Source organism: Saccoglossus kowalevskii, chromosome 9 (genome assembly GCF_978046115.1).
Source record: "Saccoglossus kowalevskii chromosome 9, keSacKowa6.1, whole genome shotgun sequence".
Classification (NCBI taxonomy): Eukaryota; Metazoa; Hemichordata; class Enteropneusta; family Harrimaniidae; genus Saccoglossus; species Saccoglossus kowalevskii.
Genome location: NC_140649.1, coordinates 28745201 through 28761377, shown reverse-complemented (window position 1 = coordinate 28761377; position 16177 = coordinate 28745201). Strand labels below are relative to the sequence as shown.

General features: G+C 35.7%; 1 protein-coding gene across 1 annotated transcript; it reads right to left on the bottom strand.

Annotated features, from left to right (window-relative positions):
• Window positions 1–897: 897 nt before the first annotated feature.
• LOC100372659 (uncharacterized) lies at window positions 898–6783 on the bottom strand. Its single transcript, XM_002732327.3, has 5 exons — window positions 6523–6783; window positions 5256–5905; window positions 3647–3791; window positions 1512–1653; window positions 898–1167 (listed from the first exon to the last, which is right to left on the bottom strand). Exons 1-5 carry the CDS (start codon window positions 6781–6783, stop codon window positions 1025–1027), a joined length of 1341 nt encoding a protein of 446 aa, XP_002732373.3. The 3' UTR covers window positions 898–1024.
• Window positions 6784–16177: the final 9394 nt, after the last annotated feature.

The window sequence follows — 16177 nt, the reverse complement described above, 5'->3', positions numbered from 1 at the left end:
AGTTAGTCCTTTATGTGGGCTAAAGACCTCAATGCGAGAAAAGCGTACGCACAGTTTATTCTGTCAACATATAGACCCTTTTTAGGGTATATGATCAACTTAATGCTGGAAATGACAGTTTAAATATCATGGTATGATATGATATTTCACTTGTCATTTCAACGAGACAAATAGTGTACGTGTCACCAATTACCTGCCAAGGAACTCGGTATTTTGACCTAGAGTTTTGACTAATAGTTCGAGATCAATTAATTAAAATGAAAAAATGCCTCTGCCATTTGATTTTTATGGATGTGTGCAATATATATATCCTTTGATATTGTATTATTCGGTAAAATAGAACAAATATTCACCACAGCACATGTCAATACACGATTAGTCGATCCAAGGACAATATGAGCATTGTCAACGTAGGCGATAATGCGTATTGAATTGTGTTTCGATGAACATTTTTATTCTGCTGTAACATAACGCGAATAAAGAGTGTGGATGAAAATTATTCATTTCATTAAGGTGAACAATAAATTAGAACATATTTATAGCAAATGTGCGGAATATAAGAATAGAATAAGATTACTCTTGAGATTGACATCGATATATGCACAAATTGCTGTACTCTCCTCTTATATCAAATCAGTACATGTACATTCAGTCTAACGGTACTCTGTCTTGTTTAACACACCACTTGATATATACTTAAATGGCTACATTGTAGATTGTATCATTAACTTCTAACTGCACCTTCCAATTGGTGTTTCAAAATTCGCGTTACGATAACAAGAACGATTATCAAAACCATAGCTTCGATCATGTCACAAGCATTAACTACATAAACTACTCACAAATATCGACAACACATCTTTCAATAACTGGACTGAAACGTAACAAGCAAGGCAATAAATGGTAACATTAATTTATTTATTTCCAACTGTCGACATATTACCAATCTGACAATAATCATAATATTTACATATCAAATAAACACCCATTGCAATATACCAAATCTGAGTTGCACGCTGACACGTCACCTTCTTTTCTTGCCAAATTTCCGGCTGTTCCAGGCTGGAAGGTTTCTTATATTAATAGTTTCTTCCTTCCTGAGTCTTCTCTGAAAACCAACCATATGCGACCAGTAGGAATACGTCCATTCAACAAAGAATCTGGACCCTTAAAAGAATTAAAACATAAATGTTTAACTAGCATAGTTTTTAGTGGGCGACCAGAAGATCGATCTATATAAACTATGAAGTGTACACTCTCTTACTCTCACATGTTATTGTTTACGCAACACGACATACGTCATGGCGTCGAAACGAGCTCATTTCTTCAAAACTAACATCGTTCTTATGATCGTGAGAAATTAGGTTAGAGGAACTTGACCATGCTACTCAGTGTTACGTGTGGGATCTGTGTGTATTATTTATGGAATAATGTACATCCGTGTGTGTTTATTTCACGTATAAACTCACATGTTATTGTCATTTAGTTTTGTGTGATAATGATATACTTACGTATACACAGTTCCTGCTCCAGAAGTGATATCACATAGTTGTCATGTCTGAGAGCAGCAATTGTGGGAAATTTGGCACTATTTGTTAAATCTTCGCTAGAGTAAACCTCAGGTATTTTTTTCTTGAAATAGTGTATAGCTTCCTGCATGAAACAGTAATAAATACGTGACAACAGTCTAATGTACAATGTACGACGATTAATCATATTGTGTTTGACTTGTGTACTGTATATCAATACACATGTAATGAAGATTGAATTCTAAACGATCACTGTGCAAAATTCAATAGTGCATGCATGGTCCACCTCAATTGTTTTCTCTGTACTATGCATCATACCTATATAGTATATTACCTATAGAGTATATTCAGTGGTTACGGATCGGTACGCAGCAACCCAACATCAAGCACTTATCCACAGACAGTAAATTCCATTAACAAAGTTAAGAAATTTTAAACGAAGTGTATATACGGAATTATATCAATACGTCATATATTATAGCCGCCTCGACTTCTGCTGTTCTTTAAGTTCATAACCCTCCCTCCCAGTGCATACGCTGTGCAATTTTATCAATGATCTTATACTTATTATACGAAATATCTTATAAATAGCACAACAAATATATGTATATGACAGTAATAAATGAAAGTCTATGTATACGCTGAATACTAATTACACAATTGCAGTCGTTCACATATATGTCATTAAAGTCAACTCATACCGTTTATTAAAGTTTGCGTACGTTAGATTAGTGAACAATGTCACACAATACGCCCTCAGTGTTTTAATTTCCTCTTTACTGTATACTACTATAATTGTACAAAGTTTGAGCTGCTATTAAAGGGCGGTAGTCGTCGCGCCACGCATGCGCGAGATATACTGGTCTCATAAAAACATGGAGACTTTGGCTGTTGCACAGGTTAACGAGTACAAACTGAGACGTTACTAAGCTTTAATTAGGTATTTTAGGTTATTGGAAGGTATCGAAGGAATCATTGGCGGTAATTAGTGCCCAGGTCAAACCTCATACTTGTGATTTTCGATAGAAGAGCGCATTGGATTGTGGGAAAGTTAATGCTTATCAACACAAATGTCGCACATGCGCAGCGCGAAAGGGGGAACGATCCCGTCGCCGATATTCACGGAGTGTTGTCTTTCCAATTTCAACCCAACAATACAGCCATCCCGGAATATTGGAAAAAATGTAACAATACAAGTGCGAACGAAAAATAACGAAACGAACAGTCAGAAATCATCTGCAAGTTATGCAAATATAATTACTTTCTTACTGGTTATTCCAGCAATAAATCCAGTTACTCCGCTATTCCGTTATTTTTCACTATTTTTTTTTAATTTTTAGGTATTCTATTTAATTTCTTCAATTATTTAATTTTCGAAAAAAACAATAAGACTTATGAACACGTTTATAATTATACAACATATATCCTTATCCCTATCCCTTTTTCTTAAAAAAAATACCGAATTGTATCCATAGTTTATCAACAATTGTGATATGAATTAATTAAGGAAGAAATTATGGAAAAATTAGTAAAATATTACGCTATAATTTTGGAAACAAAATGATCGCATTCAAAACGTTAAGAAAGCTAAGTACAGAATAACATATTTGCTGAACTAATATTAAGTTTGATTGAAACCCAATGCGCCATCAAGGTAAAAATTAGTTTCGAGAATTTGAATTTTTGTAGAAAAAGTCAAAATATAATCTTTGCATTTGTACTGATTGAATGTGAGCCATTATATCTAAACAATGTCGCATGTGTGTGTAAAAAGTGTTATCTCGTTATCCATATGAATCATAATACTATTTTATAAGTTTCTATTTCCAGCTTGATATTTCTTCAAATTAGGGAATAGTACTGCTATAATGCACTACACATGTACTCAATAAGTCACTGAATTCAAATAAACGTAAAATGTGACTAGATTTTATGAACAAATAAACTTTCTGATGTATGCTTTGCAGAGATAGTTATGAATTGTTAATGTAGTTTTGGATAGTTAAAGAAGATTTTGGTAGTTAAAGTAGGTTTTAGTAGTCGAACAGACTCCAGCTGCCAGCACCATTGGTAAAATTACCTCGTCGTGATAAGTGCCAAGGTTTAGCGGTACTTACCATTGCATATGACGGTAATGCCACGTACAGGCACGTCACGTTACGTTTCCTCATTATAACGAGTAAGTCTTCTGCAATATCTTGTGCTGATTTGTTCATTGCACTTTGCAAAGCTAGTAAGCACGTGCGATTTCCATTGCAAATGCTGAATAAGAAAATTGGAAATAGAAGGTAGAAGCAATAATTTTAACTTAAAATAAATGATCAACAGAAGTATTTGTTATAAAATAAGATATGCATTATGCTGATTATTTCAGTCTAGTTTTCAAAATTCATTAATTTAAATATAACACCCGAATTAACGGAACTAGTGTGTTTACTGGTTGCTGATAATTTCATTGAACTTTGATTTGAATATATGACTTCAGTTGTTATGCAATAACTCTTTACAGATTATTTATAATTTGATTTACATTGCGTTTAGTATTTAAATGAATTTATGATTTGAAAAAGTTATTTTCTAGTATTTTGGTACACATTATTATACTTATCTCAATTCATTTAACAAGTACTACCTTACACACGACTCGTCATGATTGTAAATGGAAAACCCATTTTAAGGTCGACATCGACAGAAATTATATTTGCTCTCATATTGCTTATTTAACAGTGGAGTAATGTTTATTGTCGTAACAACATTATTTGCAGTACATGTGTCCTCGCGTTTTATATATTTAACAAATCTTGTGGGGAAAACCTTTCCTATTTACCTTATACCATGGAGGTAATAGACTGTCTTTTACCTCCATGATTATACATATGTACTAGGTGAATCGCAAAAAGGCGACCTTTAAGCTCCGGATAACATAACACTAAACCATAAAATAAACTTATACCATATAGTAACACTCATTGTCTACTTCGTAATGGGAATCAATGTACATGTACTTAAAACATGTAATTAGCTTGATATGAGATTAGCCATAAATCAATATTTCATTGACCTACATATCTATCATATGCATATTATATGATTAAGCTCCCTGCTGGGAATTCTGTTTCTGAAAAAACCGTATGTGACCGTATTCTACTAAATGATGTTTATCAAATAATATTGTTGACACGCCCACTTATAACAAAACAGATTACTGCGATAGTAGGTATCCTTAATACGCCGTTATGTAGCCAAATATATAACCATTATGTTGTATAATTCGTTAATATCCAAATAAATTGTATTGGAATTTGGGTCCCTCACATTTTCTTCTTTAAAGCCCATTTGTTCACTACAGATTCAAATTGTCCGTGTTATCACGTTCTCCGATTACAGTGCCCACTCTACTCCACTATTCAAACAACCTGTGATTCTGGATTTCGATTTAAACAATTAAACATTTGCACATATGAAAACAACTATCGCGACCAAATTAATGCCCACCCTGCTATGCATCAAGTCAATGATATTTTTACAACTCTAAATCAAGCTCTTGTTTCCATAGTTTCAAATATACTACCACTGAACACTGTAATGCTCCTCCTAAAACAGTTTCAGATCTAGTCGCTCATTTGATTTAAAATTCTGTCAAAACGTACTGATTGATTGACTTATCAATTACATATTTACTTGCTGATCACATCACATCACATCACCTTATATGGTGTATATTACCTTCCGCCGCTTTTACATCTCCAGTGTACTGAAATGTATGACCTTCCACCACATATTCCATTGCCGACCATAGCGGCCATATCTTGTATCACCCTGGGTCGGGTAAGATGCAAGTCAATTAAGTGTAAGATCTCATCCTTCTTTGGTAGATGTCTACCAGCGAAATTCCTAGGTTGATATATTCCAACACAGGGTACATGACTGACATCATCGATCGTGACGTCATCATTTAACACTTCCGGTAGATTGATTCCGAAAGTGTCGTTGAACAATTTTAGGTGGCGTTCGTAGTCCCCTGTACCTGCCAATGCTATTACAATATCCACAGTACCGTTGCAGTTGCGCTTAAACTCATTTCTATATGCCACACCAACTATCCGTCTAAGTTCTTCAACGTCAAATGTCTCGTTTAGATACTTCCAGCCGATGGTTTGTCTTTCTTGTGAAAAGTGCGTATGAAACCAACTTTCGACAATGGTTCTATTGGAATAAAGTGCGTAGAGCACGGCCATTCGAAAATGTTCGTAATTGTAGTTGGGTCCACTACCAAAGTGGTGAATCGGCAACAGATATTGTTTATTCACTGGAGGAATAATTGGTTCCACGTCATTCTTTAGCAGCGAGTCGTTCGCTTCATTGACTGAGTGTACCTTTTGAAACATAAATAACAGTATAATTATCGTAGACTATTTCAAACAGCAGCGGACCATATACTAGTAGATATAGCTTCTAATACAAATAAATGCAGTTGTTTATATTAGGCACGACGAGTGCGACACTTCAAAATACAATATGCACAAAGGATTATAAGCCTTGTGTAATCTAAACTCGTGGTGATTTTCATTCAGAAATTCATCGCCTCGCGCATGAGTTTCAGTTTTCGAGAAAAAATAGACTATTTGCCAAATATCATCAATTAAAACGCTGCGAATTATGTTTATATGTGAATTTGCAATGCAATAGTGTTTCATTCAAGTTGTCGAATAAAACTGTTGATAATCCGACCATATTAAATAAAATACTTATGTGTTTCCAAATGAAATTACAGTTTTACGAATTGAAAATGTGATTATTGAAAATTGAAAAATTAAATCAGAGGCTGTGATATATTTGCTATTTGGGTATTCCTATTTTACAAATTTGCGTAATATGGAATTATTTTGTTCCAACGTAATGCACGATGGAAAGGAATAGTAAACAACAGTTTAGGATTGATCTTTTGTCTGATTGGCATACATTACACATTAGAGTAGAGTAAATCTCTTACTTTTCTGTCGACGTCCACCTTGGCTATATGTGATATGGTTTTGTTCTCCGATCGTCCTTGGGTGCTGGTGTGCGTCGTTAATACAGTGGTGTTTTCTGGCCAATATCCAGGTACATTTCCGGCGGTCTCTTCGCTATTGAGGACATGATGATTCTTAATATATGACACGTCATTCACTCCAAACAAGTATAGCAAAAATGATAAAATAGAGCCGACAAAAAGAAGAGCGGTGAAAATTTGGATTTTTGTCACCGTGGCCATTTTCGGCGTACGTCAAAATGACGCAGATATTTATTTAATGGACAGCTGAAAAAACATACACAAAAGCTGGTACTGACATGTGACCAACTATTTTTATCGTTATTTCAAGTAGTTTTCACTGCATGAAAATTCGAATTTCTGTCGTAACCGCTTGCCGGATTAGCAACGTGTTTTGCAGTAAATCCGTTGTTTATATTTGGGTGTGTAAACGTTCGAATTTCCCTCGCGTAACCGTCGAAACTGAAACGACGTAAATTTAAAAGTTGCGCGTTTGATACGCCCAATGTAAACAGCGGAAATTTCCAAATTTGCTGTCGTTTTACGTTGAACTTAAAGAACTGATATACTACGTTGCCCGTTGTATATTTTCAGCGTAAATTGACGGGCAACTCTGAGTTTGTCGTTGTTTTACGTTCAACTTATTAAGCGGAAATCAAGCACCTTGAACTGCCGCACTACTGGCTTGACATGGTAGAAATCATTCACTGTTCATATAAACCTGCTTAGGTGGCCAGGTCTAAAGACTATAGAAATATATTTCTAACTAATCCGTTTATAATTTACTAATTTATCGTCAACTATATATTTTTTTGTTTTACAATGGTATTGTTTGAACTAATACTCAATGATTCGATTGTGGCGAAGTGCTTATCTAGCGACTGTAACTGTACATTACATAAATATGCTATTATAGCGACATATAATAATTTATTACATACGCATCCGTAGTGACAAATAATAATATTACTTCTGTTATTGCGCCCTCACCGATCTTATATCCAGTTGAACTTTACAATTCATGCAAAGCAAAATAGCTCCTTATCATGGCTTATGCGATGGTTGTGCGCCCTATGTAAATTGTGTATGTTTGCCTATGGAATTAACACTTTTGCGACTATTGGCCTTGGACCTTCCATGGATAAGGTATGGGTTTAACCCGCACCTTCGCTAATCCTACGAGCACGAAATATATTTTGAGGTTAACCTGAATTTGAGATTTACTGGACTCCGGCAGAGCACAGTCACTCTACTAGTAGAGTGACTGTGGGCAGAGCAAGATCCCGGCAGACATTATCTCAGAAAACATGTGTTTAGATAATGTAATTTTTAAGTTACTGCCAACACATTACAATAGAACAGGATCGACGATGAACGTTGATGTACTGTAAAATACTTTATATTAGCTGGAATTAATTTTTGCTGAAAAGTGTTTTTGAGTGTTTTGTATGGATTTTTTTTCACTGATTTCTGACGAGTTGAATGTGAAATATAGTAAAAAGGTATATTCGCTGGATTTTATTTTCACTGAATCACTCCTTCAGCGAAAATAGCTAAAAGTAATTCTAAGCAAAAATAAAGTATTTCACAGTAGATCTAAAAGGTCACCAATTTCAATCTTTATTTTAAAATACAAATAATCCTATTGTGGCTTTATAAATCATAATATATAATATACAGCTAAAAAAATAGATGGTTTAACAATTAACGGATTATGGTATGCTCACATTAAATGCCATTGTCTCCATGCGATGTACTGTCTGGGAGTTTGTTCTACCCGGATTGGGTCTACAGGGAATGTTTTCTATATCATCACTTATATTACAATTTTTAAACAAAATGCTATATTACTATGTAGTGTATTGCAATACTTGATGACCATGTAATTTTCAGATCTTGTTTTATAAAGATGATGTCTACTCATGAGTAACTGTAGCACACGAATCTATAGGAGTGTTTTTGTGAACGGCAGGTCGGCCCTGGGATTCTGGCCCTGGATTTACGCGACTAATTGACGTAATTTTAAAACATACGACAATTCGTTCCACGCAAACCACTCTGTAAAATAGCGTTATTTCAAACAACACCACTCGAGGCGTTATATTCGGACAAATTGAGGCAGATGAGCCAACAACCAACAGAAAACATAGCGACAGGCGTATTTATAACTGCTGTGACGTTGCTTCTCTTTCAAGGGCTAAAAATCGTTCTACGATTACATCACTTCCGTCTATTCAGTCTCCTACTTAGAATTCATAATTGAGATTGTTCTAGCATTTACTAATATTGTTGACGTTTATTATTTGGGCTTAAATGTAATATTCAAGATAATAAATGTTGTTGGATATCGATAATAAGGTGGTTTCACATTGTAAAATAATGCAGGCTTTTGTGGGGGGCTGTGGCTTAACTCAATTTCAAATCAAAATATTCGGGCGGTATAAATAAATCATAGCTTGGAAGAGGCCTTTGATGAAAGGGCGGTGGTCTTTGCTCAGTGCGTGTTTGAATTTTATGTAAGTAAATAACGTGTTGTATACGTCGCAATGAGTCCATATCAAACACGACGCGGCACGACGACCATTGCATTTTAATCCCAATGTTAGGTGGCCTAACCACAGCATGATCAAGCGCTAGATTGCGTAACCGCAACTATCATTGACCATGCAGGTATAAAAAGATACCTCCATGCATTGACTAAGTTAGGTTCGTGACATTTGTTTTTACAATTGCAACAACGATGACTGTGAGAGGTGTCAATTAGCCTGCCGATGAAACAAAGCCAATGGTTGGTATATTAAAGAAAAATTAATTTCTCAATGATTATTCCAAAGACAGCATTGTAGAAACATAAAACAGAGACTTCAATTTAAGACACTACTAGTATTCCGATGATGCAGACTACCTTCTCGTCGAAATTTGATACGTACATAAAGGAAAACACCGAAAAACAACACGATGAGGTTCTGACGTAACCAAACTGCGGCCTAAATAATAATGTGTGAAAGCGAAAAAAAATAACTGACGTCGAGACACCGTGTCCACTTCCTGTTATACTGTAATCTGCATCTCCTGAATTTGCTTTGGCATCGATTTATAACTATAAATCGAACATGTATACCTTCATTGTTACTTTACTGAGTAATCATATTTAAAATGACTGAAAATTGGGTTTGGGCGTTCCGATGGACGGACGTTTCGGCCAAGGGTTTCGGCCAGGACGGACGTCTCGGTCCTTGGTTCTCTTCTGTAAAATAAACGATCTTCAATATTTGAAATTCGCACCTATCGTTATATGTGTAGGTATCAGTTGCTAGTATTTCAAACAATAAGTATGATTTTTGGCCATTGAAAAAATGGTATATGCTTGTATTTTGTGCGTGTATTTATGACCAATTTCAAGAATAAGAGTCGTAACTTTCGTAGGTACAAGTATCGTGACTCTTCCATACATTTCACTTACGTTCATTATACTTGAATGAAGTCGCCGCTTGAAAAGAATGCTATTTACGAAGTTTAAAATAGCCAAGCCTTCCGGATTCGAGCCTCTTGGTTGATTCGACAACGGTAGCTATCATTTATTCTAAAAAGTTGAAGATCGGTAAACATAAAAAAAATCTAAAATATCTCCTGCTTTTCACGTGCGACATGTTTATTAAAAAACAGAGTTAAGCGAATTTATTTAGATATTAATGCGTGAACTCTGGAGGTCATTGTTCATTGCCGCACATAATTCAAACACGTTGTAATAGAGTTCATATTTATTTTCACTCCATTTCAAATAAACTAATTCATCATTGGAAAGTCGCCCAAAAAAGATGTCGCTGGTCACTCAGTTGTCGCAGCGAGTGTTGTACCATAATACACCCAGTTTCGACTTTTGTAAAATGCGATAGTAAAAATATACGTTTCACTTGGTATCACCATGGAGGTAAAAAAAAATTTACCTCCATGGTATCACATTAGGGTAAAGCTGTGGGGTGGGGCGCTAAACGGCGATATATTTTTATACCCTTGAACATGCAATAGAAATTACGTGTATACAGTACATTCTAATTATTCTTCGCAAATAAAACAACAATACAAATAAGAACATTTCATTATCTAATTTACATAATACTGAACATAATAATGACCGAGAAGACTGGTTATTACAGTTGTTTACAGAAATATTTAATACATAGTCTATTACGTGATATAAGTGATCAGTTGTTCACAGAAATATTTAATACGTAGTCAATTACGTGATATCGGTGATCAGTTGTTCACAGAAATGATGTCGTCATTCAGTTTACAAAAATATTAGAACATACTAGTAGTCTATTTCGTTAATTCGGCGTACATGTTTAGTTGTTTACAAAAATATGTAGTGTATAACCACTTTCGGAATAACGTTTTTTGAAAAGTTATTTTCCAAACTAAAAAACGCCAACGTCCTTTAAAATAGTATGATTTAGGTAAAAATTTGAAGGGCGCTGGTCGTTCGCAGCGCGTTTTCGTACTTCATGTAATGAAGCAATGTTCACACGTGTTGTATACGTCGCTATGAGTCCCCTATCCAACAGGACGCGATGACCACCGCCCTTTGAACAAAAGATTTTTTATTTTATATGCTGACCAAAAAAATATCAGAATAACAATGTTTTAAATGTTTGTAAAACTAACAACGCAAATCTTCCTGAAAATAGTGCGAATTGAAAAAAACAACATATTTTGAAAAGGTGTTTAAGAGATGCCGCGGTGTAAATAAACATTGTCTGTTTCGTTCGTAGAATTTTTCTTTTGTTTAAATTGGTTCATAAAAAAAAGTGCTGCCTTTTTTTCTGTCTTTGGCATATTTCAGAATGATAAATATTATCCGGTCGTATTTCTACGTATTTAAGGATCTGTTTATACCAACCGAGTGTACAGTATTAATTTCACCCAACCTGTCACTAATTTCCGCTTTATTTTGAAAATTTCGCCCGCTGCGTGCATTTTAATTCGTGGTTTTGGCATCGTTATTTTGGGGAAAACACATCACTATTTTCTTCGTTTCTTTGCCCTAGGAAGTTAGCGTTGTCTTTATCAAGTAACTGTCTCGATAGTCATTGATGAAAGGAGAGAGCAGTCCTGGATTCAAACGGAACACAGTTCGGCTCCTTCAGAATGTTAAACAAAAGGTCGTAGTTCAAGTTGCGTGCGCGAATGATACAGTAATTGCAATATTTTTTTTTTCGTACAACGTAAAATGAAAAAAATAAATTCCGTAATTGTGTAATCACAGGCTAGACGTACAACGTAATCAATCAAATATTTTTATCGTACACTGTAAAAATGTGTCATTTTTCTCGGTACGTACAAAAATTTACATCCAAATTAAAAAAAGTCGTAAAGAACAATCCAGGGAAATTACAATTTCGAAACTGTGAAACGACTAGATGACACAATTCATTGCAAAATTCAATTTTCACTGTAAAAAACGTCTTTTTTTCCCTGTAAATTTTAAAAAGCCCTTTTTATTTCCCGTAAAACTGTACCAGCTACCCCCCTTGCCCCCTCCATACAAAGTATCATAGATTGTCGTTCGTCAGTGTCGTGTCGTTCGGAATTTAATAGTAATTCATACTCTATTACTCGTTTGAAACAACAAATTCTACCACTCGTGTATCAGTGATCAGTGTTTGAGCCAGCGATTGGCGAGTGAGAAAAGAAAGTGATATAAATGTGGTAGTTTTTTCGGTCGGAAAAGATCCCGTGGTCGGATATTATGTGATAATTGGTTGCTTAAAACCGATAAAAGCGGGTGATTGGGCGAAATTAGTAGCGTGGCAAGTTTATAAATTGAGAAACGTCACCAAGTAAGGACACGGTAGAAAGAGTTGGTAGTAAACGCAGGGGATTACAGAGGGGGAGCAGCCACCACCCCTTTACCGCGAAAGCGTGAAATCGCGACAGATTTGTTTCGTTCTTATATTTAATATTAGGTTTTGAGGGCTGCTGAGTCTAAAAAAAGACTAAATGATCCAAAAAGAACGCGTTAGAGACATATGTCTATGCAAAATTTGGTTGGCCAGTACATAATCCATTTTTAACACCTTGTTTTTGCTGAAATACATTGTATACTGTATATAGTTGTGTCTTATTCTCTCAACTGTGATGTGGTAGGACTGATTTTTAGGACTACAACTCCTAATTTAGCAAATCTTTGGAATGTTATTTTTATTGTGACAATCAAGAATATAAATTTGCCCGAAGTCGTGAGTTGTGAACAAATAAACTGTTAATAAAGAGCTTTGGTTATGTAAGATCCATGGTAAGATCTCCGTGATAAGGGATGGGTAGAAACGCAGTCTCTCAGCCCCCGGTTGGGAAACGATAAAACTTCTTTTGTCTCAATGCGTGTTTCACGTTCGTCAAATTGTTTATTCGTTAACCCATGGAAGTCTCTTTTTACCTCCATGGTTAACCCAAGTGAACGCAAGCCTACTTTTCTATTACCATAAAATTAGCATATGGTATGACATATGACAACAGAAGCCTTCTTGAATCACATCTACGCATGCGTATACACTTCGTTTCGATTTTTGGCACAACGCGAGAGACGGTACATTATTTACCGAAATGTGGGAAAACTACGAGGATTTTGTCGATTTCGATATCGATTGGAATCATGATGATATATTGCAAGAGAGCCCAGAGAATGTTGCTGCTGAATGTATGAAAAAATGCTACGGAAACAGAGACATCGACGCAGCCATCTATTCCTGTCAGGGCCGCAAAAAACGTATCGAACGTAGTTTATGTGTTAAAACACGATCTAAGTTTGATCGAAACAAACAGAACAGCCATTAAAACAGCATTGGGCACTTTTTTGAACTTCCACCTCAATATTAATAAAATAATAGTTCAAGTCGGAAAAGTGTATTTGTAAGGTTTGCTAAAATCAGATACTCTCACTATAACATCGAATTTGGTCATTCGAATCGCCATCTTGATATAACCATGGAGGTAAATGATATAACATGAACACATTTTGTACGCTATAAATCAGGGAGCTGTTTAATCCAGTGATTTTCTGAGAAGAATATCGGAATCTGACTACATCAACATGATTCGGATATTTCTAAGATATAAATCAACGGTTCTTCAAAATTTTAGGCATCGATATATAAAAAAAAACACTTCGAACAGTCGTTTTCTTCGAACGATACTCGGCGACCATCTTGATTCGTGGGCGGATACAAGTATATACGGGGGCAAAACTAACGGTAACATAATCGACTGAAATGAATCCTTTAATACTGCTTCTACACAAAAAAATCTATATTGGGAACCATTAAAATATTAAACAAAAATATAACGACTGTGATCGTTTTAGATATAGGGACGCATTTTCACAGGGTGAAAACTTTTTGTATAGCGTCACCATAACAAGTCACCCTGCAATGAACAGTGCTGGCTGTGATGGTCTGAAATTCTTGATTTTTGTTATGTCAATTAAATGAACATATCTTTTAAATTACACTTGCCTTATCAGGAAGCTTTTACGAACACAAATTACACACGCAACTCGGAATAATTTCGAAATAAGCTGTATAAAATGACAAAGATTCACAAGCGCAGAACGGAAGACAGTATAAATCTAGGAAGATCCAAAGATGCTATGACGTCATCGGTTTCACTCCACAAGCATAACGCACACTGTTACCAGCGATCGGGGGATCAACATCTTAGAAAAAAGGCGTTTCCTAACCGGGTGTTGAGGAACTGTGGTAGAAATAAGTACAGTCTCTTTAGAGTGTGACTATGTAGAGAGAAAAGGGAGTGCATTTTTTTAATAATTTCACTCGAGCGATGTCACAACTTTGGCGTCCCGGTCAGTTTTTATCGCCTATTGTCGCAGTGCCAGGGGTTGTTTTAGAGTACCTGTCTGTTTATAAATATTCAGGAAGGAATTACAGCCGTTCTGGGTTAGGACAGTCAGTTAACAATATATCTTGGAACTTTGCAAAACACTTGAGTCTTTTACAATCTAGTCTTGATGGCGCCGTTGTGTTGGCACGCCCACCATTTCATAATCTTGCTAGATGCGGGTAAAACGTTGTTTTCAAAACGTCACGCCTGGTTACAATAAAATAACAGGTTATATGTTGCATATGCCTTCAAAGTGTTATATTTTATTTTTAAATTGTTATAACTATATGAGTCCACTTGACATAACACAATTTACTTCCTAGTGTTGAGTAACACCCAGCTGTATATGTTGTTTCAGTTTCAACGTAAATTGGCGTATATTTTTGCATTGAAGTTTCTTCCGTCCAACCTAATCAGCGGTTATTTAAAGTGCCTGTGAAATGGCTGCTATTTCACGCCTAAAATTATCCATTGATACATAAATATTATTAATTTTTATGTTTCTAAGCATTAATTATTTTTTTGAGTGAAAAAATGTGTTTTCAACTCAATCTACGGCAACTTTATTTTTGTGTATTTTAAAACGAGGCTCCTCATTAGCTTCTTATTTGCATACAGAACTTCCCCTTGTGACGTCAGAAGGGGAAGTCGCATGGCAGCTTGCATTGCCGATACGTGTAAATAAGGCAAATTTCTTGTGCAGTTTTCTCGTCTTTGACTAAATTTTCACTTATGTACTTGTTCGTCGAGGAGGAATGGACCATAATGAACACATAGTATCAATTTTTGTTGCATGGGGTTGAGTTAGATGCGAAATATGTCCGTTCTGGTGTAGCTGGTATACGTTATAAACGTGGTATATGCCACCCCCATAGTCCGACGGTTACGCGTCGGTTACACTGCATAACCGCCATGTAACCGTTGTGTAACCGTACCGGAAACACGCGATTTCATGCCGTGTTTTTTATATATGACTTTATAAATATTTCCTATTACTTTTGTTGTATATCATGTTCCAGTTTCTAGCCCCGACCTCTCCAGTTAGAGATTGTCAGTTAATGGGAAAATGTGTAGTTGAATAATCTGGAACCGTTCTAGCCTGACAAGGTCGCGTAAGTTGCGCCCTCCGCGGTGCGCCAACCCCAACGCAGTAAGGTCTGATGCCATTCAGTCGCCGAGGGCGCCACTCACGCCTACATGTCAGGCTAGAACCGTGCATTAAAAGATATTTTTTCTAGGTTCATGCGCATGCGTATACCGATGGTAACACACGACGAACTGAATTCATTAACACAGCCAATCAGTCATGACACAGGTTTCTCTGCCGATTACGTAAATTAACTATATTTATATGTATTGTGTAAATAATGTGTTCGCACCCGTATGATCTGGTGCCAGTTACATTATAATTCTTCAAACCACCCTTTATTAAATAAGTGAATAGACAAAATAAAACCGACCGAGTGAGAAAGAGACACATTATTAAATCAGTAACACAAATATGTTGATGGATTGTAGTACTGCGGGGCTTGCAGTTTTTATGCCTTGAACTTTAACAAGAAAATTTGAAGTTATTATAACGACACATTGACAATAATGTACGGGTATGCTTGTGTTATCGAATGTTTCATCGATTTTATATTGATGTATTACTATGCAGTAACTCGCAATTTTTTTGCCGGAGCATTTTCCAATTATTTATTTGCGTTATCTCATATTC